The sequence below is a fragment of the Muntiacus reevesi genome, chromosome 8, assembly GCF_963930625.1.
Source record: "Muntiacus reevesi chromosome 8, mMunRee1.1, whole genome shotgun sequence".
Lineage (NCBI taxonomy): Eukaryota > Metazoa > Chordata > Mammalia > Artiodactyla > Cervidae > Muntiacus > Muntiacus reevesi.
Window position 1 is genome coordinate 50,485,921 of NC_089256.1, and position 26,087 is coordinate 50,512,007.

The window sequence follows — 26,087 nt, forward strand, 5'->3', positions numbered from 1 at the left end:
AAGGCCATAGCAGGAAGGTGAGCTGTCAATGAAGGCCACGCTGGAGTGCCATAGAACAGGTGTGTGTGTGTGCAAGCACCACACGAGACAGACAGGGAACCTGGACCCACCCAGGGGAGAAGATGCCACAGTGCCCGTCCTGTATATCCCAGCTCCTGCCAAGGATGCCCCATCAACATGCATCCCGCCCTGGGCAGAACCAAGCGGATCCAAACTAGAAACAAACTACCTCTTAGCCATTGGGCACCTCCACATTTGTCCTAAAACAGGTTGGAGAAATCTCAAATGTAAATCTCCAGAATGTTGCCACCCCCTTCACTCAGCTCTGAACACCAAGGACATGCAGAGAGGCGCACGGTGGGCACGTGGTGTGCACGGCTCAGGCAAGGAGGGCACAGAGCTCATCATGGATCCTCCAGTGACTGGCCCCAGAGCCACCCCGGAACATAAAACATGAAGAGCTGCCCCATAACATAAAACAAGAAACATTTCTACAGCAGTGGCAGGAACTTGGACCTTTATATTTTATAGAAATCAATATAAGCAAAATTGACTTATAAGCAATAAAAAGGCAATTCACGTATCTTCTTTGGGCCAAAAATGCTTCATGTACATAAGAAAAAAAAAAAAAAACCCGTCCTTTTAACTTATGAGGCTGGTTTAAGGCTCAAATGAGATATATTTTTTCAACTTGTGTTTGGCTTTAAAATATAAAGGATTTGTATTCTATTTTATAATAAATCTGTTGTTAACATAAAGATATCTACCTAAAATCTTTGTATAAAATCAACTCCAGAAAGACAGAGGCACCATGTTTGCCCTGAGGTTTGGGGGCCCTGCCCACCATTCTGCACCCCAACTGAGAAGCCTGAGCCATTCACTGGGTATGCAAATTGGGCTGGGCTACCTGCTCTAGTTAATGCTCAGACTGGTGGTGGGTCCTCCTGGGATGGGGCTAATCCACCAGTGAGACACCAGGGGGTGATGGCACAAGCCCCTCCCCCTCCCTCCCTCCATCCTCTTCCCCCACACCCAGGGCTCCCCAGCAGAGGCCAGTGGGAAACTTGTCAGTGAATATAGATCCTGTCGGAGATGGCTCCGGGGAAGTGGGTCATGATCTGCATCCGCAGCCACCAGTAGTAGTCCATGGGGTGGTAGCGAGTGTAGGGAGTGGCGGCGGTCAGGGCGTGGGTCACAGCCTTGATGACGGGAGAGGTGTCTGTGGAGCCGCTGGTGCAGTAGCTCTCCATCCTGGCGACCTTCTCATCAAAGTACTTCCTGCCGTAGTCCTGGCGCACCACCTCAGGCAGCTCCTCCCACATCTTGTTGGCGATGGCCTGGATGCGCTCAGTGCCGCCATAGAGGCTGGTGGCGGCGATGAAGTTGCCGGGTTCCACCACGCTGACCTTCACTCCCAGCGGGTGCATCTCGTAGCGCAGGCAGTCAGAGAAAGCCTCCACCCCGAACTTGGTGATGCAGTATGGGGAGCGGGCCACGTTGGCCATGCGGCCCATCATGCTGCTGATGTTAACAACGCGGCCTGTAGAGGAAGACGGCAAACACCTGCTCACGGGGCCCTGCCTGCAGGGGACCTGGGGCCAGGCGTGTTTCTGGAGGCCTGGTTAGAACCCAGCCTCGGCCCGAGACCTCTTTTGCAGCCTGCGTGGCTGGGGCTCAGCCTTCTGAACCACCCAGGGTCGGGGGGTTTCTCATTTACAGTGGAGGCCAGCTCAGGTCCACACGTCAGCATCAGAATCCCTGGTATTTCCTGGCTAGCCAGGTGGGCCCAAGCAGGATAGGGAAGGAGCAAAGAGAAGTAGGCTTGCAGAGCAGGAGGGCACAACATAAAGGGCAACAGCTCTGTCTTGCCTGCCACGTTCTCTTATTGCCAGTAACTCGAAACTGTTATTACTGGCCTGGCTCTGCTGCCAAGCAGGCAGGGGCAGGGTTCAGAACATGCCTTCAGGTCTAAGACAATAACCTGAGCGGAGCCTCAGGCACTAGGGGAGAGTGGGGACCTGGAGAAGCTCTCCCACAGGCCCAGCCTGGGGACGCTAGGAGTTAGCACAGCCTCTCCCTGCCCTTGAGCAGTGGGTAGAGGAGGAGCCCATCCAGCCTTCCCCAGAAGGCCAGGCAGACCACAGGCCCCCTTGCCCGGGGTGTACCCCCAGTAAGTGAAGGCACGGCCCCAACCAGGGCACTAGGGAGAGATACCTTCCAGAAACCTCCAACTTGGAAGTTGCTGAAAGGTTGGTGTTTTCTTCAAAAACCCCACAGCTGCTCTCTGGGTCCCTCCTGTCACTGCTGGGTCACTGGGACGTAGGGTATGGACCTTCCCTTTTTTGCCATATTGTTTGCTACTCTAGGGAGAAAATATGAGCCCGGGACTTCTTAGGTGGTTTGCTTACATTTGGCTACCTAACATGGTTTGGGCATTTTGTCTGTTTTGCCAATTTCTAATCTTGATTCTTATTATTTTCAACTACTACCACAATTGTCTCATTTTTAAACTATGGCATAGTAACCCATAGGATGGATATACAAACATTTACTTAAGCACACCTCTGTCAGTACATGATGTATACACAAAGCTCTGTGCACAAGGGTGGTTATTTGTCTAGATTAAGTTCTCAGACTAGGATTACTGCTATAATCTTTTAGCCTTTGGTGTAGAATGCTGACCTCTTACCTGCTCTACTGTCTGAAAACCACACATCCCTTTCCACCCTCTGCCCAGGGCACCCCCATTGGCCACCATCCACAGGCCCTGTGTCACCCCTGGGGCTTATGGGCTCAGCCAGTGATGGTGGTGGGTAGTGGGTCTGCTGAGACCTATTACCATTCTGAGCGAAGATGAAAAGGTAGAGCAGATCCAGGGGACAGGAAGAAGGTCTACTTCCACCTTACCTTTTGCCCTCCGGATGAGGGGGAGAAAGGCTTTCGTCACCCGAACGGTGCCCCAGAGGTTCACTTCCGCCACCTCCTTGTAGGTCTCCATGCTGGTGAACTCCACGTCTCCAAACGTCGAGATGCCCGCATTGTTAACCAGGCCCCACAAGCCTGCACCGGAAGAGAGAACTGGGTCACTGCGGGGCTCAGCCTCAGGTATCATCCAACAGCCTGCAGCCCATCCTCCTACCCACTTTCATTCCTTTTCCCCATAACTTGGCAGCTTCTTGTCCAAGGCTCTCAAGACATGTTCTAGAGACACCCAGGAATAACCAGAGATGGAGAGGTCTAAAGTGCCGGCTGTGACCTCCCTTCAGTCTACAGTTTCCAATTCTCATCTCGCTTCTGCCTGCAGCCACTCTCTGATCCATCACGACCCACCCCTGCTGGTGCCCCCAGTCCGGAGCCCCCCCTCACCTTACTCACCTCTACCCTCCAGTCTCATCCTGCACCCTGCACCTGTTTATTCATTCCTGCACCTGTTTATTCATTCCTGCCTCTGAGCCTTTGCTTGTATTCTCCCTCTTGCCAGAAACCAGGGGAACCTCAGGAGCCTTCCAGGCCAAGTCCTCTCTGGAGAACCAGAGAGGGGACAGAGCAGCCAAGGTCACACAGCAAGTGAGAGAGTCAGCCAAGCCTTGATGTTGGGTCATGCCCCAGTCCGACTCCACTCTGAGATGCTAACAACCCCTCCATCCTCTGATCTCCCCTCTGAACCACGCACTGTGGGCAGGATGTCATGTGGTCAGCTATCAGTATGTCATCAGTCATCAATATGAACACTGAACACACCTGGTCCTTGCAGGTAGCAAAGACCCCTCAGCCTTGTGTGATCCCATGGGCCTTAGTAAGTGATCAGAGCAAACTCTCCGAGTGTACTTGGGTTGTGTTTCCTGCAAGACCAACTTGAAGGATCATCCGAGTCCACTTAGTCTGATAATTACTCTCATCGGTAAGGAAACATGAGAGGGAAGCCTGGCTTCAGCAGGACCAGTGAGGCCAGGCAGAGCTGAACTGGGATGAGCCAGTGAGGGTCAAGAGACAGTGAGAGTCAAGAGACAGTGAGGGACGAGACAGTGAGGAATCAGACAGTGAGGGGTGTAACAGTGAGGGGCGAGACAGTGAGGGATCAGACAGTGAGGGGCGAGACAGTGAGGGGGTGAGACAGTGAGGGGGTGAGACAGTGAGGGATCAGACAGTGAGGGGTGAGAAAGTGAGGGATCAGACAGTGAGGGGCGAGACAGTGAGGGATCAAACAGTGAGGGGCGAGACAGTGAGGGGGTGAGACAGTGAGGGGGTGAGACAGTGAGGGGTGAGACAGTGAGGGGTGAGACAGTGAGGGGCGAGACAGTGAGGGATCAGACAGTGAGGGGCGAGACAGTGAGGGGCGAGACAGTGAGGGGGTGAGACAGTGAGGGATCAGACAGTGAGGGGCGAGACAGTGAGGGGCGAGACAGTGAGGGGCGAGACAGTGAGGGGTATAACAGTGAGGGGCGAGACAGTGAGGGATCAGACAGTGAGGGGCGAGACAGTGAGGGGGTGAGACAGTGAGGGGGTGAGACAGTGAGGGACGAGACAGTGAGGGATCAGACAGTGAGGGATCAGGCAGTGAGGGGCGAGGCAGTGAGGGGCGAGGCAGTGAGGGGGTGAGACGGTGAGTGGGTGAGACGGTGAGGGGGTGAGACAGTGAGGGATCAGACAGTGAGGCGCGAGACAGTGAGGGGCGAGACAGTGAGGGGGTGAGACAGTGAGGGACGAGACAGTGAGGCGCGAGGCAGTGAGGGGTGAGACAATAAGGGGTCAGACAGTGAGGGGTGAGACAGTGAGGGGCGAGACAGTGAGGGGCGAGACAGTGAGGGGCGAGACACTGAGGGGCGAGACAGTGAGGGATCAGACAGTGAAGGGCGAGACAGTGAGGGGCGAGACAGTGAGGGGTCAGACAGTGAGGGACGAGACAGTGAGGGGTGAGACAGTAAGGGGTAGCTTTGTGCAGCAGGGTCCCCTCTGAGTTCTGTTTTTTCAGGTGCAAGGACTGGACACACTAGAACCTCAGGACAGCTGGGCCCTGCCTCTTCTTTGTGGAAACCCTCAGGGTTCAGTCTCCCGTGGTCATGAAAGTGCTCCTTCCCAAGATGTAGCCTCGGGCAGAGCTGCCTTCTGGAGGCTGTCCCCTCCTGTAGGAACTTTGGCCTGCTTCATCCCAGTTAGTCACGGAAGTGAGTTTGTGTAAATGACAGAGTAATTGGTCTCTAACTGCTTTCCTTCCGTGTTATCCAAATTAAAGCTTTGTCAACTGACCTCTTGTGCTTTCTCCTTCAATTATGGAGAATTAAGAGCATTTATTAGAGAAAGGAAATTGCTGGTTAACAAACTGCTCATGATGCTCTCACCTCCACTCCCCATGGCAACCAAGCCAAAGCCACCCCCTCAGCTCTCATGAGTGACCTCACAGTGACGCAGCCACTCCCCTCCACCCCCAACCCCCTGCAGACCTTCCCCTGGGAGTCACTGCCCCCTCCTTTTCCCTGGAGAAGCAGGAGGCCTCCCACCAATTGTCAAGGCCGACACTTCACCCTCCACTGGATTCCACATCATAAGCCATCCGCCCTTCTTTTTATGCAACTTTCACTCTTCTCCTGTCCATGTCTCCCTCCCTTCAACAGTGTACACATTAGATGCTCAATAAATGTTTGTCAAGTGAATGAATGAACGTAAATATCAACACCATGTTTCATATCCCAAAGAACTTTCTCTTAGTCATGCTGCCCCCTCACACCACTGTCTGCTCTCCTTCCCTCCATGGCCAGGCTTCTGAGAACATGAGGCTACACTCTCCAGTTTCCCATTTTCCTGCCAGTCTGGGTCCCAGCCCCACACTGCTCCAGGGTGTCCAGGGCATCCCCTTGCTAGGGATATCTCTCCCACCCTCATTCCCTGCCATCTTCTCTGGCCTCAGTCTGCCCCCGGTGTGAGCACTACTGATACCCACACACCTCCTTACACCTCCTTCATCTCCCCTGACCCCCGTCTTCCACCTGTCCTCCAGGATCCTGTCCTAGAGCAACTGTCCTGCAGTGACACTCAATGCTTAGGCAGCCTCATCTTCTTTATGCTCATGAAAGTTGCCAGCTGCTTTGTGTTTGATTCATATGGACCGTATATATGACATAAAATACATACTGCCCTTTTATCCACCTAAAAATTAATTACATCTGACTCCGCTATGAAAAAAGGTTAACTGCACTTGACCCGTGGATGCACAATGCTCCTAGGATTACAGCTCTGATGATGTGATAAGTAACAAGTGTGTGCACCCAGGAGATCCCTGGAGTCCTCGGTCAACATTCTGAATAGACTCACAACCTTCCTGCTGGTCTGGGTGACAGCTGCTTTCCTGTAACCGCCCCATCGCCACCTCTGAGTAACTGTTCCTAGGCACCCCTCGAGACTCATGGCTCTCCCAGCCCCACCTCATCCTCCTAATGGCCATTTTCATCTGAAGGTCCCACAGGTCCCCAATTCACCCTAACTAACCACCAAGTGCTCAAGCCTGCTTTGCTAATAGTTTCCCTTCGCTAATAGTTTCCCTGTCATCTTTGACTCCTCTAGCCCCTTCATTTCTCCCCCATATAATGAGTCATGAGTACTTTTTTTTTTTTACAGCTCAGTGTTACAGCTCTATTTTATTTAGATAATAGCAGGAAAATCCATCTTTGAGGCATGAGGGCACGTCGATCCAAAGACGCGAAGAGAAGAGCGCCCATGAGTACTTTAATATTACCCAGAAGGATCAAAAGGACGGCTACTGCGCCCTGAACTAAGCACTTTGTAACCATTCATTCACCTGATCCTTACAATCAATCAATAGATACTGAATTGTCCCATGTCCAGATGAAGCAACTGAGGCTCAGAGAGGTTAAGCAGCTTGTTCAACATCACTCAGCTAACCAGTGAGTAGGACAGCGTAGGACCCAGGTCTGCGTGAGGACATAGCTCTAGCCCTTAATCCCGTGCTGCTGTTGGCTTCCTCTGCCTTCTTTCTGGTGTCCACAGCATTAGTTTGGGTCCCTGGTGTTGGAGAAGCTCTCCCAGGTCTCCCTGTCAGTTGCTCTCCTCCTCCATCCTGATCCGACCCGCTCCACCAGGCTCTCCTCAGCCACTTCCTGCTCCTCTGCTTCCCTCTGGAGTGGGATGTGCGAGCGTCCTTTCCCACACTTGTCATCCACTCCCCGCCGAGGACTCTGCCCTCGAGCCTGGACAGTCTGCCACTCCCCTGACATCACGGCCCCTTCTGCCTCCACTGTGTCCTAACTCTGCTCAGCTGCCCTGACCCTCAGCCTGAAAGCAGCTTCTGTTGATTTGCTCCTGTTGTGGTTGGATCGAGGTGTGAGCCTCACAGATGGGCACCCTGAGGCCCACATTGCTGAAGGTACAAGCCCAAGCTCACACCACTAGTAAGAGGCTAAGCCCAGAGCAACTGCAGCCTTCTCACTCCCAGACTGAGTACACCCCAGATGTAGGGACCTCCCTGTCCATGGCATAATGTCCCCAGTGTTATAACTGATCCTCATAGGTCTCGTCATGAAGCCATTGACTTCCATCTTGCCCAACTACAAACTTCCTCTGCCAGCTCATACCCTTTCAGGTGCTCAGCACACTGCCAAACATACAGTAGGCACTCAGTAAATGTTTACTGAATGCAAGGTAAGTGGTGGTTTCAAGATCAGGCTGTGCCCACAGCCTGCGGGTTGGTCCACTTGCTCGGCCTTTCCCTATGGTGGTGGTGGAGGAGGGGCTGGTCACAGGCTCTGGACGGCCAGTCCCTCAGGTCCCTGCGGGGGAGGCAAAGGGGCTGGTTGCAGAAGGCTCACCAGCTCTAATCTGACAATCCCCTTCATCTTACCACCACCGCTGGCTCTCCTGGCTTTGGCAGCAACTATTCCACAGAGCCAGGGTGAAGGGCATCAAACTCGCCATCAAAATGTGATGACTCGCCATCAAAATGTGCCTTCCACACTGGGGGAATTGTGGGGGGGGGTGGGGGGTGGGAAGAATGGACTGTCTCCTGGAAGGTTCCTGTCGAGGTGGATGAGTGTGCAAGTGTGTGCTAAGTCATTTCAGTCATGTCTGACTCCTTGTGACCCATGGACTGTAGCCCGCCAGGCTCCCCTGTCCATGGGATTCTCTAGGCGAGAATACTGGAGTGGGTTGCCATTTCCTTTTCCAGGGAATCTTCCCAACCCAGGGATCGAACCCGTGTCTTTTATGTCTCCGGGTTCTTTACCACTAGCACCACCTGGGAAGTCGAGGTAGATGGGTGAAATGAGTCAAAAGTAGCCACAGGCTTAGGGAAGGCATCTGGTCTGCAAGATCAGGGAGGGCGCCACCTGGTGGTCAAAGACAGTATTGCCTGAGAAGGAGGGGAGGAATTTGCACGGTTTAACCCAGAAAAACGGGGCTTCCCTGGTGGCTCTGTGGTAAAGAATCTGCCTGTCAATGCAGAAGACGAGGATTTAAGCCCTGGGTCAGAAAGATCCCCTGGAGAAAGAAATGGCAACCCACTCCAGCATTCTTGCTTGGGAAATCCCCGGGACAGAGGAACCTGGTGGGCTAGAGTTTGGGGTGTAGCCCAGGGGGGTCGCAAAAAAGTCTGACACAACTCAGTGACTAAATAATAAAGAACAACAGCCCAGTAAAAGATGTCCATGAGGGGTTGGTGGGGGCGGGGGGAACACGCAGAAGGAAGGGAAAGCAGAAGGAAGGGAAAAGGGGAGAGACCTGGGCAGCCACATATATGACAGATTTATTTTCTTTTTCAGATCTAAAAAATCTTCAAATCTTTTTTTTTTTCAAAGAATGCAGTACTGGTTAATTAAGGTGATGGTGAGTGGTTGAACAACCCTTGCAGGAATGTGTCATGTGGCAAAAAGAAACAGGGAAAGGTTTCTTCACCAGGGTTGGTGCTGGGATTTGAGCCCAATCCAAGGGCAGCGGGGAGCCCGCGGTCCTCCCTGACTTGCCCAGTTAGGTTAACTGGGCAGACTAGTATTGGGATAGAGTTGATTCCGCCGTGGTGGCTGAGCACAAGGACCAGGGTCCTGAGCAGCCCCCAACCCCAGTGCAGCCCTGTTCTGGGCTCAGTTCTGCCCTGACCCTTCCTTTCCATGGCCACTTAATCACCACAAACCCACAGGCTGTGATGAAGTCGGTTTATGGTGCTGACTGCAGCTGTTTTCCAGCCTAACCGTTTATGAAGGCGGCCCAGGGAAGGCGGGCAGGAGGAGGGTTTTACCAGCAGGGAGGGGGTGAGGCAGGCTGTACCTTCCAAGCTGGTAATCATCCCAGTGGGACCCATCCTGCCTTCGCTTAATGGGGCAGGAGTCCTGGCTCGGCCTGTTCATTACTAAACAGATGTTCAGTGAGTTCAGGAACTCAAGGGCCTCTCCTCGGAGAGCAGAGGGGCCTGGGAATGGCCTGCTTTGGGGGTGGGGGTGGCCCCGGGCTGACAAGGTGATGCATCAGTGACAGCTTCTCTGACAGCCGCACAGCATGGGAGCCCCTGGGGTCACTGCTGGGGGGATGACAGCCTCTCCACTTCACTGATAAATGCTCAGCAGAGTGGCCAGCATGGGCCTGGGTCACCCATCCACTTGCCTGCTCCCTACCACCGACTGAAGTAACGGCTCAGGAGAGCCGCCCCACCCCCCTCTGCAGGATGGCAGAGTGCTGAATAAGGCACCCCCTTTCCGCCGGGGCTGACAGGAAGCTCGAAGGTAAATGCCCTGGAAGAAGCGACGCAACCAGAATGCAGCACCACCCTGCTGTGTGCCCCTCCCCTCTGCTACACGCAGAGCCCCTCCCACCAAGGTCCTCCGTGGGCCGGGCCGGGAGGGCACTCGAGTTCTTACGTTACGGAATTTTCTGCAGCACGTGACCCTGTTGGCGATGGGCCCCCAACTTTCTGTTCCCTTAGCTTCTGGGGCACTGTACCAAACCTCTCTGACAGTTGTCTTTCTCTTCTCTGGCCCCAAATTGCTTCTGTTCCCCAGGAGTCCCTCCTCGCATCTCCTCCACTCCTAGTCTCACTTCCAACCATGCACACCTGATTTCCAGCCCACAGACTTCCGGGGAAGGGGGTGTGTTCACAGGCATTTCAGCATCTCCCATCCCTCGGCTGTCCTCCAGGGCGGGGCAGCAGGTGTCCAGGATACAGACCTCTCGCCTCTCCCTCACCCCCACACACAGTCCGGCCAGCCCTGTCTCCGCAATACTCCTCGAATCTGGTGCCTCCTTTTTGCCAACACCCAGCGCCCTAGAGTTCAGGAGGCTCACACTCATGCTTTCCCTCTAAGCCCCCCTCCACGCTGCCACCAGCGTCCCCAGACTACCAGTCTGAGCAGGTCATTCCTCACAGCAAAGCCCCTTCAGTGGCTCCCCTCGCCCTCAAGGGAACAGCCGCGCCCCTTCACGTGGGCCCCAAGCCCTGCACGACCTCCCTGCCTGACCTCATGTGCTGCCAACACAGCCACCAGCCTGACCCTGACTGGCTGCCCCTCAGCACAGCCTGTGTGCTCCCCACCACTGTTCACGCTCCCCCTCCCACTTGGAATGCCCATCCTGCGCTCTGCCAACCTGCCCTGGCTGACCCGCCCCCAGCCCACCCCAAGACCAGGCTATGTCCCCTCTGTCCCGTGTTGCACTCCGAGAGGCGATATGGCGATTATCTGGGTCAACTCCCCAGTGAACTGTGAAGTCCCTGGGGTCAGGGGCTGTACATCTTTGCATCCCCGGCATCAGCCCAGCACCCAGAGCTTGCACTCCGTGAGGATTGGCTGGGTTGGTCTGTATGGCCTCAGTGCAGTGTGAAAGTTAACCTATTTCCTCCACTGTGCAGCAGGAAGAAGAGCCCAAACAAGAGAGAAAGCTGTCTTTTGGCAGGATGTTAGCATATGGAAGGGGGTGTTTGGGGAGGGTCCCCTCAGAACGGCCAGCCCAGGTGCCACCCCCACTGCCCCAAGGCGCCCTTACCTTTCTCAGGGTCCTCCAGGCTCGAGCGAATGACCTCCGCTGCTTTATCCACCTCTTCGCTTTTGCAGACGTTGAGCTGGACAGTTCTTAAGCGATCACTCTTCATGCTGTCCAGCTCTTTGACCCCATCACTCCCTTTGTCCTGGGGAGAAGAGAGGAGCTGCTGCACCCGCCTCCTTCCCACCCAGCCTGTGGGATGAGGACCAGGACCAAGGCAGGGAACTGCCCCCAGTCCCAGCCAAAGCCTGGGGTTTGTGCACGGCTTACTAACAGCCGCAGGCGGTGGTCTTTGGGGACCCACCCAGACCTGCTCCACCAGTAAATGGTTCTAGTCAACCCCTGAGCATGATGGCACATCAAATACCAAACTAAGCACCTCAGACACAAGCCCCCAAAGCCCCCTGGCAGGACGCTGTCTCCCAGCAGAGGTCACAAACCCAGTACGGACCGGGGCCAAGCATGTGGGGATCAGACAGTGGGGAGGGTGGGGCTCAGGGACAGAGCACATGCCCTCTCACCCCGCCAGCTGTTGTCCATGTGAGTATGCAATCCCAGGGCAGCCAGACGCTTAGATTTTTAAGCTAATAACTAGGATCTCCTGATGTTTCAAGTGTTAGAAAAATTATCCTTAAAAAAAAAAAAAACCACTGCATGCCAAAGCATACCCACAGCTGCATGTGACCAGCAGGCCGCCAGTCGGTCACCTCTGTTCTAAGCCAAGAGCCAGTCACAGCAGTTTGACCAGGGACCAGAGCCAGACTGTAACTGCAGCTGGGTCATGAACCAGGCTCTGTGCACTCAGGTGCATCCCTTAAGAGGGGCCCAGTTTTTCCAGACACCGCTATTTCCAAGGGCATTGCCACCTGCACGGACCTGCTCAGGTTAATGGCATGAGGAAATCGCTTAAAAAAAAAAAAAAAACCTTGCTAAATGTCAAAGCACTATGCAAATTCAAGTATTATTAAACAAGAGAAAAGTGTCACTCACTCGGCACTCATGTCTTGGGCCTCTATCATGTTCAAGCACTGTGCTAATAACACAGACGTGAAAATAAATAACAGCCTCTGTTCTCAGAGAGTCACGTTTTAAGGAAGGAGGCCGATATGGGAGCAGACAAGACTGGGCAACTATGCTGCAGGAAAGCCTGTGGGAGGCAGGAGGCTGCACAGAAAGTGGGGCGGGCAGGGAAGGTCCTCCAAGAGCAGTGCCAGCCGAGGACATGAACCAGAGGGAGACCCGGGACCAGGCACTTCCTGAAGAGGATAACTCTGGTCCTACCACAAGCCACTGAAGGCAGAGCAGAGAGAGAGGAATGTGGGATGCGAGGCTGGAGAGTCAGGCAAGGGCCTGCTTGGGGGCAGCGGTGAGCAGATGCAGGATCTGAATGAAGCAGACATCATTTATTGTTTACTGTGCTTCAGACTGTGCTGTTTGACATGTATTATCTCATTAGTCCTCCCATCCAGAGCAGGGTGTATTACCATATCGCCTATATTCTATGACACACACTTTTCACCACAGGGATGAGCTACAATCAGTGTGAAATGAGACACTATCAGTCATAATTTGACTGGCAGGGACTTTTCTCAGTGGTCCATGGAACAGTGATGCATCTGAGGAGAGGACAGGAGTAGCTGCCCGAAGACGAAGGGACGGAGAGAGGCCTCACTGTTGCATGGACCACTGAGAGAAGTCACTCGGCCAAGGGCTGGTCTGCGCTACATCTGGTGCTGGAACGAACACCCCCGGCCAGGCCAGCGCAGGGAGCATGAGGATGGCTGTGGTGGAAAGTTCTCTGCAAGATGGGCTGAGTGTCATCAGTGGTTTGAACCAGGAGGCCCCTAGCCCCAGGCCTGAAGAACCCACATCATGCAATGTCAGAGAGAGCTAGGGGAGAATGGGGGAGGCTCTCTATCACATTGGACCACCGGTGCTGGAGAAGACTGGAGAGGATAATCTCTCTGCAGAGGACTTGGGAGAACGGGATGGTGAGGGGGCCTACTTGTCCTGTGCAGCCCGGAAAACAGAATTAGGGCAGGGAAGTCAAATTCAGCTCAAAACGAGGAGTGACTCTCACTGTCTGGAGATGGCATGGGCTACCCTGGAGGTGTTCAGACAATGAGGGTGGATGTGGGGTCTGTCTGGATGGGATGGAGAACATGGTACAGAGAAAACTCAGGCATCAGGCAAGACATCAGGCTGACCCCCCTCTAATATCTCTTCCACCCCTACACTGTCAACTTCTCCAGGGAGCCTCCCCAGAGGCCCTGGAAGACTCAGAGGCATGGCTCCCTGAGCCTCTGCCCTGCCTGGCACCAGGAACACCAGATACATCAGTCACCTGTGCACAGAGCAGCAAGGGTGAGGCTTGGTTTGCCCAAGACTTGGCCCTGAGGATCCCTGGATGTGCCGGTCTTCCCAATCGACATGGTGCTCCAGCTTCAGGGGAGCAGACAGGCCTGAGCGCCTACTGCCATCCCCCCGGGGTCCACCAGAGAAGAACTGCCCAGACGTCATCTTCAAGTCCACAGGCTGGAGGGGCTGCCCACAGGCACCTCTCTTTCCCACAGACGGGCCTCAGGAAAACACCTGTTTTGTTTTAATTCAGTCCTTGTAGCGGGGTTCCTCAAAAGCCCCTCAGGATAGAGTCTGCGTGGCCCAAGTCTCCGAGGGCTGCTGATGTCTGCTCCAATAGAACGATTCCAGCTGAGGTGACCAGGCACCAAGTGCCCTTCCTCCTCTGACCTCTGTTAATCCTGCCGCCATCTGGCAACAAACAACTCCCAAACCCCACACCGGACCTCTCCTGTGCCTCTCGCCAGCATCACGCCGACGCCCCTGCAGTCCCTGGGGGGAACCCCACCCCACTCTGGGTTAGGGTGCCCACAGGAACATAGTTTGGCTGCTTGACAGCTAAGAGCCTTCTCACAGAGAAAACCACAGCTTCCAGCTTAGCATTCAGGCCCCCAGGAGAGAATCCACACCCTCCCACCTTCTCCTGAAGCACCCCCCCACCCGCCACCCGCCATGTCCTCCTCGGCCTCTGAGCAGCCTCCACGTCCTGCTTCCCTGACTGTCGGTTGGCCTCCAGCTGTTCAAAGGAGCCTTTTCCCAACCCCCTCAGCCCACAGCCCGCAGCCCTTGGCAGTCTGTCCTTCTGGATCCTTCTGTCCCAGGGCCCAGGCTGCACTGTCCGGGTCATTCCACCTCCTCGCTCCAGGGTTTCCGTGTGTGTCCACATCTGTCTTGCAGATTAGGGACAAGCATTTGGTCCTTCAGTGTTGGTGCCTTTGCAACCAGTTTCTTGATAAACCCATTTCTTTCGTTATCCCTTTAAACTTCATCTGTAAGCTATTTTTCCAGCGATGGATGAAATTCAGGCAGACTTGTAACTTTTTACCAGACTTGTCTGGTAACTTTTGCATTCATTCCCAGATTAACTTTTTTGTTTTGGCTGAGTCTGGTTCAGTCTACTGATCCACTAACTCCAGTACAGCCTGGCTTGAATGCCCAAACCCTCAAACTTATATCCAGCTTAGAGCCTGCCTTGACCCGGGCCTGGCAGGACAGGGGTGTGGGAGTGGGGTGCCAACTAGCAGGGCTGGAAGCTGAATGTCTCACTATTGTCGAGCTCGTCCTTGACTCCTGTTCCTTAATCTCTGACCCTTTCAGACTTGGATGCAGGGACTGGCCAATGAAAGGGCAAGACCTGAGTCTTCTAGGGGGTAGGGGTGCCATCGTCATCTGCTCCTGGTGCCCTGGGACAGCAGACACACCAGAGCTGGCCCTCCCTTTTTGGGACACTTTTGTGATTTCCACAGAGATCCCTCCACTGGACCGCTCCCTCCTCTACAGAAGGGTCTCCTCCCTCAGCCCAGGTTTCAGTGGGACATCGCTTTGTCTGGGATCACACACAGCCTCTCAGGAGTCTCACTGCTTCTCATACCCTTAAGGTGTCTCCAGGCTGCTCTCCCACTGTCCACATCCAGGCAGCAGTGTCCTGGTTGGGTGGAAGAACAACCCTCTCTCATTGGGGCTATGCTTGCTCTGCTTCCAGATAAGCCACTCTGGCCTCATCTGGGGGCTTTTAGACGTGTTTTGCTAAACATTAACACACCATTTTGTGACCTCTAATCACCAAGGCACAAAAGGTAAGCTCTCCAGTAAGCTCCCTGAAGCCCACCTCGTTTTACTTGAGACCAGAGGGAAAATATACCAACACTCTAACTACCCTCTCTAAATTTCCAACCTCTTTTATCTCAATTTATTACAACATTGAGGCAGGGAGGTCATGGGCTAATCCCAGCAGAAAGGTTTCATGGTTTCTCAGCATTTTACTGTTAGGTGGCCTAGCACCTCAAGGCAGAAGGTGAGGACCCTTGGCATGAGCACCTATCACATATATTAGAACATGGAGACAAGAGGAGCAAACGTGGGGCACTGTAATGTTACAAAACGAGCCACAGGAGAAGCAGCAAAGGAGATGAAGAAAAACCTAGAGAGTCGGCTGTCCGTGAAATCAAGAAGCAAAGCGTTATAAGCAAGAGTGGTTTGTTCAGTCAAAGCTGCTGATGGGTTGGGTATGATAATGGCCTGAGAAGTAACCAATGGATGTGGCAAGAGAGAGGCTGCGGGCATTCCCTGATAAAAGCCCTATCAGAGGCATTCCGAGCCCTTCCTTCACCATTAGAGGGAGTAGCACTGGTATAGCTTTCATGGGGAGCAATCTGGCAGATTTGAATAAATTCTAAAATCTTTCCACCTAGCACTTTCACATCTAGAAATTTTTTTTTTAACAATTACTAATGAAAGCCTGCAAAGACAGGTACAAGACTATTCACTGTGGCTTTGTCTGTAATAACAGAAGTGAAAAATAAAGGGCACAAATGGATTGCAGTTACCATGGGGCTGCACAGTTGGACATGACTGAGCACGCACACCCAGGTGCACATGGGTGAGGCAAGACACCGAAATGAAGACTTCACTTTTTTATATCGCACACTTCTATAGTTTGAATCTATTATGAATAAGTACTACTTTCAAAATTCAAAAGAAATAAATGTTGAAAGGACAAACTCTTCTCTGATCTGGAAATATGTTCAAACCATGACAATGCAAATTATTATCTGTGCTTGCTAAGTTATTGAAATTTTTACATTGCATGGATATTGTTTTATAGATATTAAACCTAGTGAAAAAAACTCCTTCCCAGGGTTCCTACTGCCTTCAAAATGAAGAAAAATATTTCATCCCCTGAACAGAGGACAGTGAGTTGTCCTTAATACCCATTCTTCCTTTCTTCTATAGCAGTAAAACCCCTGACTTAAAGCAGGGTATATATTGTTTCAGAATAACGACTACATTTACCAGCCTCCCCAGCAGGCTATGTGACTAAGCTCTGGCCAAGAGAGAGAGAGTACAGGTGCCATAAATGCAACTTCTGGCTCATGACTTTAAAGACCAGTAAGAGAAGCACTCATTGTAAAAGAAATACAAATTACAACTATACTGAGATACATTTCTCATCTATCAGATTGGCAAAAATCAGAAGTTTAAAGCATAAAGTATGTAGAAACAGGTATTTTCATACATTACTGGTGGGAATGTAAAATTATACAACCCCTATGATAGGAAATTGGGGGATATCTTTTAAAATGATGACATACTTCATTAACCGTTTGACTGAAGAGTCACCTTACTCCTAGGAATTTACCCTAAAGATAAACTTCCAACAATATGTGAAAAAAATACCTATTCACAAAGCTCTTCATTATGGCATTATTTATAATTGCAAAATATTGGAAAACAACCTATATGTTAGTAAATATATAGGAAACCATTGCAGTAAACTGTGGTCTACCCACACAATGGAGTATTGTGGTGCTGTTTAAAAAAAGTGAAAAAGATCTCTGTGAACTCACATAGGATGGTTTCCAAGATATATCAATAAGTTTTTTAGCTAAAAAAGAGTGCATACAGTATGCAAACATTTGTGAAGGTGGAAATGAAAGAATAGAGTAGAAAAAATAGGAGGTGGAGTAACATTACTTTGAGTTTACCTTTTTATATAATTTTAGCTTTAGATCCTTGTTAATGTCTGCATCTTCTAAAACTAAATAAATCAAGAAGAATAGGGAGGACCAAAATACAAATAGATGAATCAAACTATTTTTCAAATAAATAATATAATAATGTATGTATATATGCTCAGTTTCTCAGTCGTGTCTGACTCTTTGTGACCCTATGAACTGCAGTCCGGCAGTCTCCTTTGTGAGATTTTCCAGGCAAGAACACTGGAGTGGATTGCCATTTCCTAATCCAATTTAATAATAATATTAATTAATCCAAGTAACTTTTAAACATAGTAGTTTGTATACCTTTGATCAACAGATTAAAAAATACTTAAAGAAATCTTAGGCTACACTGTGGTGACGAGCGCAGACTTCCCTTCAGGATAACCTGCTGGGGGAGCAGCTAGGAGAAGGTCTCATGCTGCTGCACCTTCAGATCTACGTTGGCAGGAATGCCATGGCCACGGCCACGTGTGCCTAGACTGCTCTCCGCCAATGACCAAGCATGACAGGAAGCTACTGGGCCATTCCTGCTTGAGGCAGGTCTCCTCGAACAAATAACCTTTGCCTGGGGACTCCCCATCATCCCAGCTGAGACTCTCAGACTATTCTGCAGTCTGAGCTCTGCCTACCTAATCCTCTTCCTTCCAATTTCTTTTCAAAGACCTGCACTGCAGTCTAAAGGACTTCCCTGACTCTTCCTGCTCCGTTCCCTCTAGCCATCACAGGCATTTCCTAAATCAATTTCTTAACACATCTAATCCTATTTTGGCACCTGCTTCTCACAGGATACAAATAGACACAATAACTTAGTAGGTTTGCTGTTTGTAGTATATGAATGTAGCAATTCTGAAGCATTTGTGTATGTATTGTAGGATTGACTAAATTAGTTAATATATATCCACATAGTTGGGAGTCAGCATTCTAACTACAAGAAAAGAAGAAAGAAATATGGAATGAGGGAAGCAGGAAGAATGCTACTGTGATGAATTGGAGTAAGTCAGGACAACCTTACAAATTGTGTGGTATGTGTGTAATATTTATAGGAAATGTATGTAGGAGATAGATACAGTATATGAATATATAAATGTGTGTATGATTATATACACATTTCAGCTTTGGTCGCTGAGACGATCAAGGAGAAGCAATGCCCCATTAGCAATGAGCGCATCTAATACCAGATGTTGCTGTCCAAATTCCACCAAAAGGAACCAGGTAAAAATACATCTACATGGAGATATGTATGTGAACATTCATAGCAACATTATTCATAAAGGCCAAAAGTCCAAGCACTTTTATCCAAATATTTATCAATTTGTAAAATTTTTAATATAGCATATGCCATGTCTGCATGTTTAGTTGTGTCTGACTCTTTGCGACCCTTTGGACTGTAGCCTGCCAGGCTTCTCTGTCCATTGGGTTTTCCAGGCAAGAATACCAGAATGAGTTGCCATAGATCTTCCCAACCCAGGGATTGAACCTGTGTCTCCTGTGTCTCCTGCATTGCAGGCAGATTCTTTATCTGCTGAGCCATCAGGAAGCCCTTAATGTAGCATATTCATACACTAAAATACTAATCAGTAGTAAAAAGAAATGAACTACTGATACAGTCTACAACTGGATGAATCTCAAACACAGTATGCTAAGTAAAATAAACCTGGCACAAAAGACTATTTATTGTATGATTCTATTTATTTGAATAGTCCAGAAGGGCAAATTTAAAGAGACAGAAATCAGTGGCTACCTAAGACTAGAGAGAGAAGTGGATAGGTGTGCAGATAATCAAGATGGAAATTTTTGAAAGTTGGAAATGTTCTAAAAATGGATGGTAGTAATGGTTGCACAACTGTCTCCTAATTACTTTTGCAACTTCATGTCCCAATGCTTCCTTTCATGTCCTCCTGTCACCCCTTCTGTCATGCCAGAATTAATCCTCTCCTTGTGTCTCCTCCGTCTCCTACATGGGCAGGCAGGTTCTTAACCACTAGCACCACCTGGGAAGCCCCCCTTCCTTCTATGTATTCTCATTAAGCATTCTTTGCACAGCACTGAGAATACTCTCCACTCTGATTCTTCCAGCTGTGTCTGTGCATGACTGTCTCATCACTGGACAATGCTCCTTGGGGACAGGGATCCGGTCTTACTCTTCTTCAGCATCTAACAAAGTATCAGGCATATCATTAGCATTTGACAAATGAATGAATGAATGAAGCTATGAAGAATAAGGGACAGTGAAGAGAATGGAAAAGATATCAGCTGTTTTAAGCAACAAACGAGCCAGTTGTTGGCAAAGCAATTAAAACTGACCACAACACTGGCCCAGGTTCTGGGCAGTACTGATATTAAATACACAGCTTGAAGTAAGATTCTGGGAAGATGGCAGAGTAGGAAGCGCCAGGAATCTGTCTCTTCACTTAGACAGTGCACTTGCAGAATCTGTCTGATGTAACTTGTCTGTTAGAATCTAGAATATGTTAAGGCTTGCAACTTCCAGGAGAATGCGTGGATGGTAAACGGCAGTTGATTTTGGCCAATCTAACCACCTCTATTCAATATTACTAAATATTATTCTACATTACTGGAAGTTGTAGCAATTAGGCAAGAAAAAGAAATGAAAGATTCCAAACTGGAAAGGAAGAAATAAAACTATCTGCTTGCAGATGATATGATCTTACACGTAGAAAACCCTAAAGATTCCACAAAAATATAACCCTGTTGGAACTCAAATGAATTCAATAAAGTAGCAGGACAAAAGTCAACACACAAAAATCAGGTGCATTTCTATACATAAACAATGGACGACCTAAAAAGGAAATTACAAAAACAACTCTATTGACAATAGCATCAAAAAAGAATAAAATACTTAGGAATTAAATTAACCAAGAAGGCGAAAGACTTGCACTATGAAAACTACAAAACATTTATGAATGAAATGAAAGATAATAGAAATAAGTGGAAACACATTCTGGGTTCATGAATCAGATGACTTAATATTGTTAAAATGTCAATACTACTCAAAGCAATCTAAGATCTAATTGAATACCTGTCAAAATCTTAATGATTTTGTTTTTTACAGAAATAGAAAAACCCATCTTAGCATTCACAGGGAATCTCAAGATCTTCCAAATAGCCAAAACAATCTCAAAAAAGTGAACACAACTGGAGGACTCACTGATTTTGAAACTTACTACAAAGCTACAAAATAGCCTAGTATTGGCATAAAGACAGACATATGGATCAATGGAATAAAATAGAGAGCCCATAAATGAACCCTAATACATATGGTCAAATGATTTTTAACAAGAGTGCCTTGACCACTTAAAGGGGAAAGGACAGTCTTTTCAACAAATGGTGCTGGGAAAACCAGATATCCACATGTAAAAGAAAGAAATTGGACCCTTACCTAATACCATACACAAAAATTAATTCAAAATGGATCAAAAACCTACATGTATGTAAGACCCCAAACAATAAAAGTCTTAGAAGAAAACATAGGGCAAAATTTCATGACACTGAATTTGGCAATGATTTCTTGGATATGACACCAAATGTGCAGGTAACAAAATTAAAAATAGGTAAATTGGACTTCATAAAAATTTTAAAATTTTGTATATCAAAAGACAATATCCACAGAATAAAAAGGCAACCCATAGAGTGGCAGAAAATATTTACAAATCACGTATCTGATAAGAACTTAATATCCAGAATATATAGAGAACTCCTAAGACAACAACAACAAAAACATTCATTAAAAAAGGACTTCAATAGACATTTCTCCAAAGAAGATAAGCACATCAAAAGATGCTCAACATCAAAAATTGTGAGGGGAAATGCAAATCAAAACTATGATGAGGTATCACCTCACACCCTTTAGGATGAATATTATCAGAAAAACAAACAAACAGAAGACAAGTATTAGTAAGGATGGAGAGAAATTAGAACGCTTGTGCACTATTGGTAGGAATGTAAAATAGTACAATCACTGTGGAAAACAGCATGGCAGTTCCTTGGGCAACTTAGAATAAATTCATCATATGATCTAGTAATTCTACTTGTGGGTATACACCCCCAAAGAATTGAAAGCAGGACCTTGAGATATCTGTACACCCATGTTCACGGCAGCATTACTTACAATAACGTGGAAGAAACCCAAGTGTCCATCAACAGATGAACAGATAATCAAAATATGATATATACAAACAATGGAATATTACCCAGCCTTAAAAAGGAAATTCTGTAATATGCTACAGCATGGATGAACTTTGAGGACATTATGCCAGGTGACATAAGCCAGTCACAAAAAGGCAAATATTGCATGAGTCCACTTATATGAGGTACTTAGAATAGTCAAATCCATAAAGACTGAAACTATAATAATGATTGCCAGGAGCTGGAGGGGAGGGGAAAATGGCAGTTAAAGTTTATATTAGGTGTAGACTTTCAGTTTCACAAGATGAAAAGTGTTATGAGGATGATGGAGGTGATGACTGCATGATAATGTGAATATATTTAATACCACTGAACTATACATTTAAAAATGGTTAAGATCGTACATTTTATGCTATGTGTATTTGACTGCAATTTTAAAACTCTACAAAAAATAACAATGATGATGAAAATGACTCATCTCTTACCTTCATCAAGCAGCCAGCAAACACAAGGAAGCCTTCTGAATGCAGATGCTTGGCCAAGGAGAACCCGAATCCCGAGTCACAGCCCGTGATCAAGACAGCTTTGCTGCCAACCTGTTTCAAAAGGTCAGACTCCACGTGAGGAATCCAGGATCTGGGGGCTGAATGACCAGGCCTCCTCTGGGCAGCAACAATTAATTAGGGCTTCCTGAGTGGGCCAGGCCTCGTCCTCCCCACCTGTTTTTTCTGTTTGGAGAAGCACCATGGTGTAGTAGAAATGCTTGGACTCAGAATCAAGAGACAGGTTCTAACCCAGACTCTGCTACCAACTAGTGTTGTTGCTTGAGAAAGTCATCTCCCTTCTGGGCCTCAGTTTCCCCATCTACATTCACCATCATCACCATCACCGTCATCTCTGACATCTTCCTCATCAAGTACTGAGTACTTATCATGCAAGGCACTGTGCATGTATTATGTTAAATCTGACAATATCTCCATACACTAAATGTGATTATTACATCGTGTTTCAAGTGAGGAAACAGACATTCTAAAATACCCAACATCACTAGTGATAAAGCCGGAACTGAAACTGGGTCTGAGAGATTTTGGAGTCTAAACTCTTAACCCCAACTTCATTTGATGGGGTTGGGAGTTGTTCAGCAAGTGACAGATGGCTCTGAGTGCCCTGGAAGCACGGAAGCCCGTGCTCTGAGGGTGGCTTAGAGCCTGAGAGCCCAGGAGGCCTCTGACCACCTGGCTGGTTCCCAGGTAGCCAGGCTGCCACTTACCGGGTTCACTGAAGCAGCGTAAGTCCGATGGCCAACAGGGACGAAGGGGGCAGGGTAAAACAGCAGCGAGCCTCTGAAAGAGGAAAGAAAGTCATGACCAGAGGCTGCCGTCACACACCTTGTTCTGAAAGTGAAAGTCGCTCAGTCATGTCCGACTCTTTACGACCCCACGGACTGTATAATCCATGGAATTCTCTAGGCCAGAATACTGGAGTGGGTAGCCTTTCCCTTCTCCAGGGAATCTTCCCAACCCAGGGATTGAACTCAGGTCTCCTGCATTGCAGGCGGATTCTTTACCAGCTGAGCCACAAGGGAAACTGAAGAATACTGGAGTGGGTCTTCTCCAGGGGATCTTCCCAACCCAGGAATCAAACCGGGGTCTCCTGCACTGCAGGTGGATTCTTTACCCAACTGAGCTATGAGGGAAGCCCTTGTTCTAGAGCAGAAGCAACTCAGCAGACCCTCAGGCATCAGTGAGCACTCCACTATTCCCGCCCCAACCCCCTGAGGACTACCTGCTGGTGCCACTGAGGAGGGTGGCCTGTTTCCTCCAGGGTTATTAGTCTGGGAGAAAGTGGGCTAGCAGTCATAGTGGACATTTTTGTCACTGTGTAGGAACAGCCTTCCAGCAATAGACCTTTGTTAATAAAGCCTTGTACAAATTCAGGGTCTTAATCCTTAGGTTTTATGTGGCTTCCTGATAGTTTTTTATTTTGAAATAATTTTAGATTCACATAAAGTTAAGAAATAATAGAGAGATGTCCTGTACCCTTTACCCAATTACCCCTACTGGTGCATTTTGCACATCTCTAGTACAGTATCATCGCCAGGACATTGACACATGCAGTGAAAATACAGAAGAGTTCCATCACAAGGATCCCTTGCATTATTCTTTTATAGCCACACATTCCAATATCCTCTAACTACTGATCTGTTCATCTGTTCTCCACCTCTGTAATTCTGTCATTTCAAGAATGGAATCATACAGCATTAACATTCTGGGGTTGGTTATTTTCACAGAACATAATTCTCTAGAGATTCATCAGATTGTCACATTTCAATAATTTGTTCCTTTTTATTGCTAAATTGTATTCCACGGACCAAGGTCATCCAGGTTGCTTCCAGTTTTTAGGACTATTACAAATAAAGTTTCTAGGAACATTCCTGTATAGGCTTTTGTGTGAATTTGTTTTTCTCTTGGGTAAATGCCAAGGAGAGCAATTGCTGGATCATATGGTAGTTGCATGTTTAGTTTTTTAACAGACTTTCAAACTGTTTTCCAGAATGGCTACAGCATTCCATATTCCAAGCAGTAACATATAAGTGATCCAGTTTCTCTATATCCTCACCAGCATTTAGCAGTATCACTATTTTTCATTTTAACCATGCTGGTAACTGTGTAAAGATATCCATTGTGGTCTTAATTTGTATTTCTCTAATGGCTAATGATGTTGAACATCTCTTAATGTGCTTATTTGCCATCAGTATATCCCTTTCGATAAACGTCTATGTCTTTTGTGCATATTCTTATTGAATTGTTCTTTTACTATTGAGTTTTCAGAGTTCATTATATGTTGTAGATGCTAGTCCTTTGTTGCATTTGTAATATGCAAATATTTTCTCCTAGCTCATAACTTGTCTTTTCATTCTCTTAACAGGATCTTATGTAGAGAAATGGTGTTTCATTTTGATGATTCTGATTATTTAATTTTTCCTTTTAAGGACCAAACGTTTGGTGTCAAGTTTCAGAACTCTTTGCCTATGCCCGAAACCAAGGATTTTCTGCTCTTTTTTCTAAAAGTTTTATAGTTTTGTTTTACAATTTAAATCCATGATCCACTGTGAGTTAACTTTTGTATAAAATGTGAAACTTAAGTCAAAGTTGGTAAGCCTTTGCCTGTGAGCATATCCATGCTCCAGTATCATTTTTTGAAAATGTTATCCTTCCTCCATTGAACTGATTGTGCAAATTCCTTGAACTGATCTTTGTCACATTCTAGTTGAGCAAATCCGTGTGGGTCTATTTCTGGATTCTGTTTCATTGAACCACGCGCTCCCACCTTATTTTTCTTTTTCAAAATGGTTTTTACTATTCTATTTTCTTTGCCTTCTCATATAAGTTTTAGAATAATCTCATCTTTATCTATAAAACTCTGACTGAAATTTTGATAGAAATTATGCCAAACTTGTGTATCAGTTTGGGGAAAATCAATGTCTTTACTCTTTTGAGCCTCTCAATTTCTAAACATAGTGTGGGTCTCCATTTATTTAGATCTTTGATTTCTTTCATTAGCATTATATAGCTTTCAATGTACAAATCGTGTATAATCTGTTATATTTACATCTAAGTAACTCATTCTTTTGAGCAACTATGAATCATATTGTTTTACATTTCTATATCCACAAGCTCATTGCTAGGATATAGAAAAAGACTGATTTGTGTGTTTTATCACGTATTCTGTGTCCTGCTGAATTCACTTATTAGTTCTAGGAGTGCTTTGTGGATTCCTAGGGATTTTCTATGTAGTCAATCATATAATCTTCAAATTAGGGGCAGTTTTAATTCTTCTTTTACAATCTGTATGACTTTTATTTACTTTTCTTGCTTTACTGTACTTCCTTTCTGCACTATGGTGAATTGGTTACCTTGCTGCTCATCTTAGGGGGAAAGTATTCAGTCTTTCACCAGAAACTATTAATACAATGCTAGCTGCAAGGGTTTTTAGAGATGCTGTTTATCAAGTTCAGGAAGTTTCCTTCTATGCCAATCTTTCTGAGAGTTCTTAATCATAAATGAGTATTAAATTTTGTTTTCTCTGCACTGATAGATTCATATTATTGTTCTTCTTTGACTTTCAATTTGGTGGACTGCATTTATTGATTTTCAGTGTGAACCATTTTTGCATCCCTGAAACAAATCCACTTTTTCCTGGTTATAATTCTTCTAATATACTGCTTAATTCTACTGGCTAATATTTTAAGAATTTTGCATCTATATTCATGAGGGGTATTGGTCTGTAGTTCTCTGTTTTGTATGGTCTTTGTCTGGTTTTGGAATCAGAGTAATTCCAGCTTCATAAAATAAATTGGAAAGAGTTACCACTGGATACGGATGGGAGTTCTGGCTCCCCACTGGGTCTCCACCAACACATTCCTGACTGTGAGGAGATAGTGTCTAATCGCTGCTCCCCATTGTATGAGGGGGGCGGTGGTGTATGGGTTACTGCTGAGAGGTGGAGGAAGTCCTGATTCTCTTTCTCCACTAGATGTCCTCTGACACTCCTCCACCCCCACCTCAGGCAGGGAGGGCGCCTTATTACGGGGGTGTGGGGGTTGGGGGCGGTTAGGGAGGGAGAATGTAAGTCCTGGCCCCTACTTGGCTTTCTCTGACACAGCCTCTGGTCAGGACACTGGTCACAAGTGAGTAGAATGGTAAGGTTACTACACCCAAAACTAGTTAAATGACCTTATCTAAATAATCACTACTTTACCATAACCCCAGGATTTGCTGTACAAAAAGGACAAGATGTCCCTGGCAGAACTGTGCTTGTCCCCTGCCATCCCTTTGCACTACTTGATATTTTAGAAAGTTACAAAAAGTCACAGCAAGAAAAAACTTA

The 26,087-nt window shown here is 47.8% G+C and overlaps 1 protein-coding gene across 2 annotated transcripts in view; it reads right to left on the reverse strand.

Moving 5' to 3' along the window:
* Positions 1-488: 488 nt before the first annotated feature.
* Positions 489-26,087, reverse strand: part of BDH1 (3-hydroxybutyrate dehydrogenase 1) — a 34,593-nt gene continuing 8,994 nt past the window's right edge. For both annotated transcript variants that reach the window (XM_065943123.1, XM_065943122.1), the window contains exons 3-7: positions 22,468-22,540; positions 21,683-21,793; positions 10,978-11,119; positions 2,908-3,060; positions 489-1,540 (exon numbers count right to left, since the gene is read on the reverse strand). In XM_065943123.1, the coding sequence (XP_065799195.1) occupies positions 1,068-1,540; positions 2,908-3,060; positions 10,978-11,119; positions 21,683-21,793; positions 22,468-22,540 (952 nt within the window). In that variant the 3' untranslated portion in view covers positions 489-1,067. The remainder of the gene's footprint in view (positions 1,541-2,907; positions 3,061-10,977; positions 11,120-21,682; positions 21,794-22,467; positions 22,541-26,087) is intronic.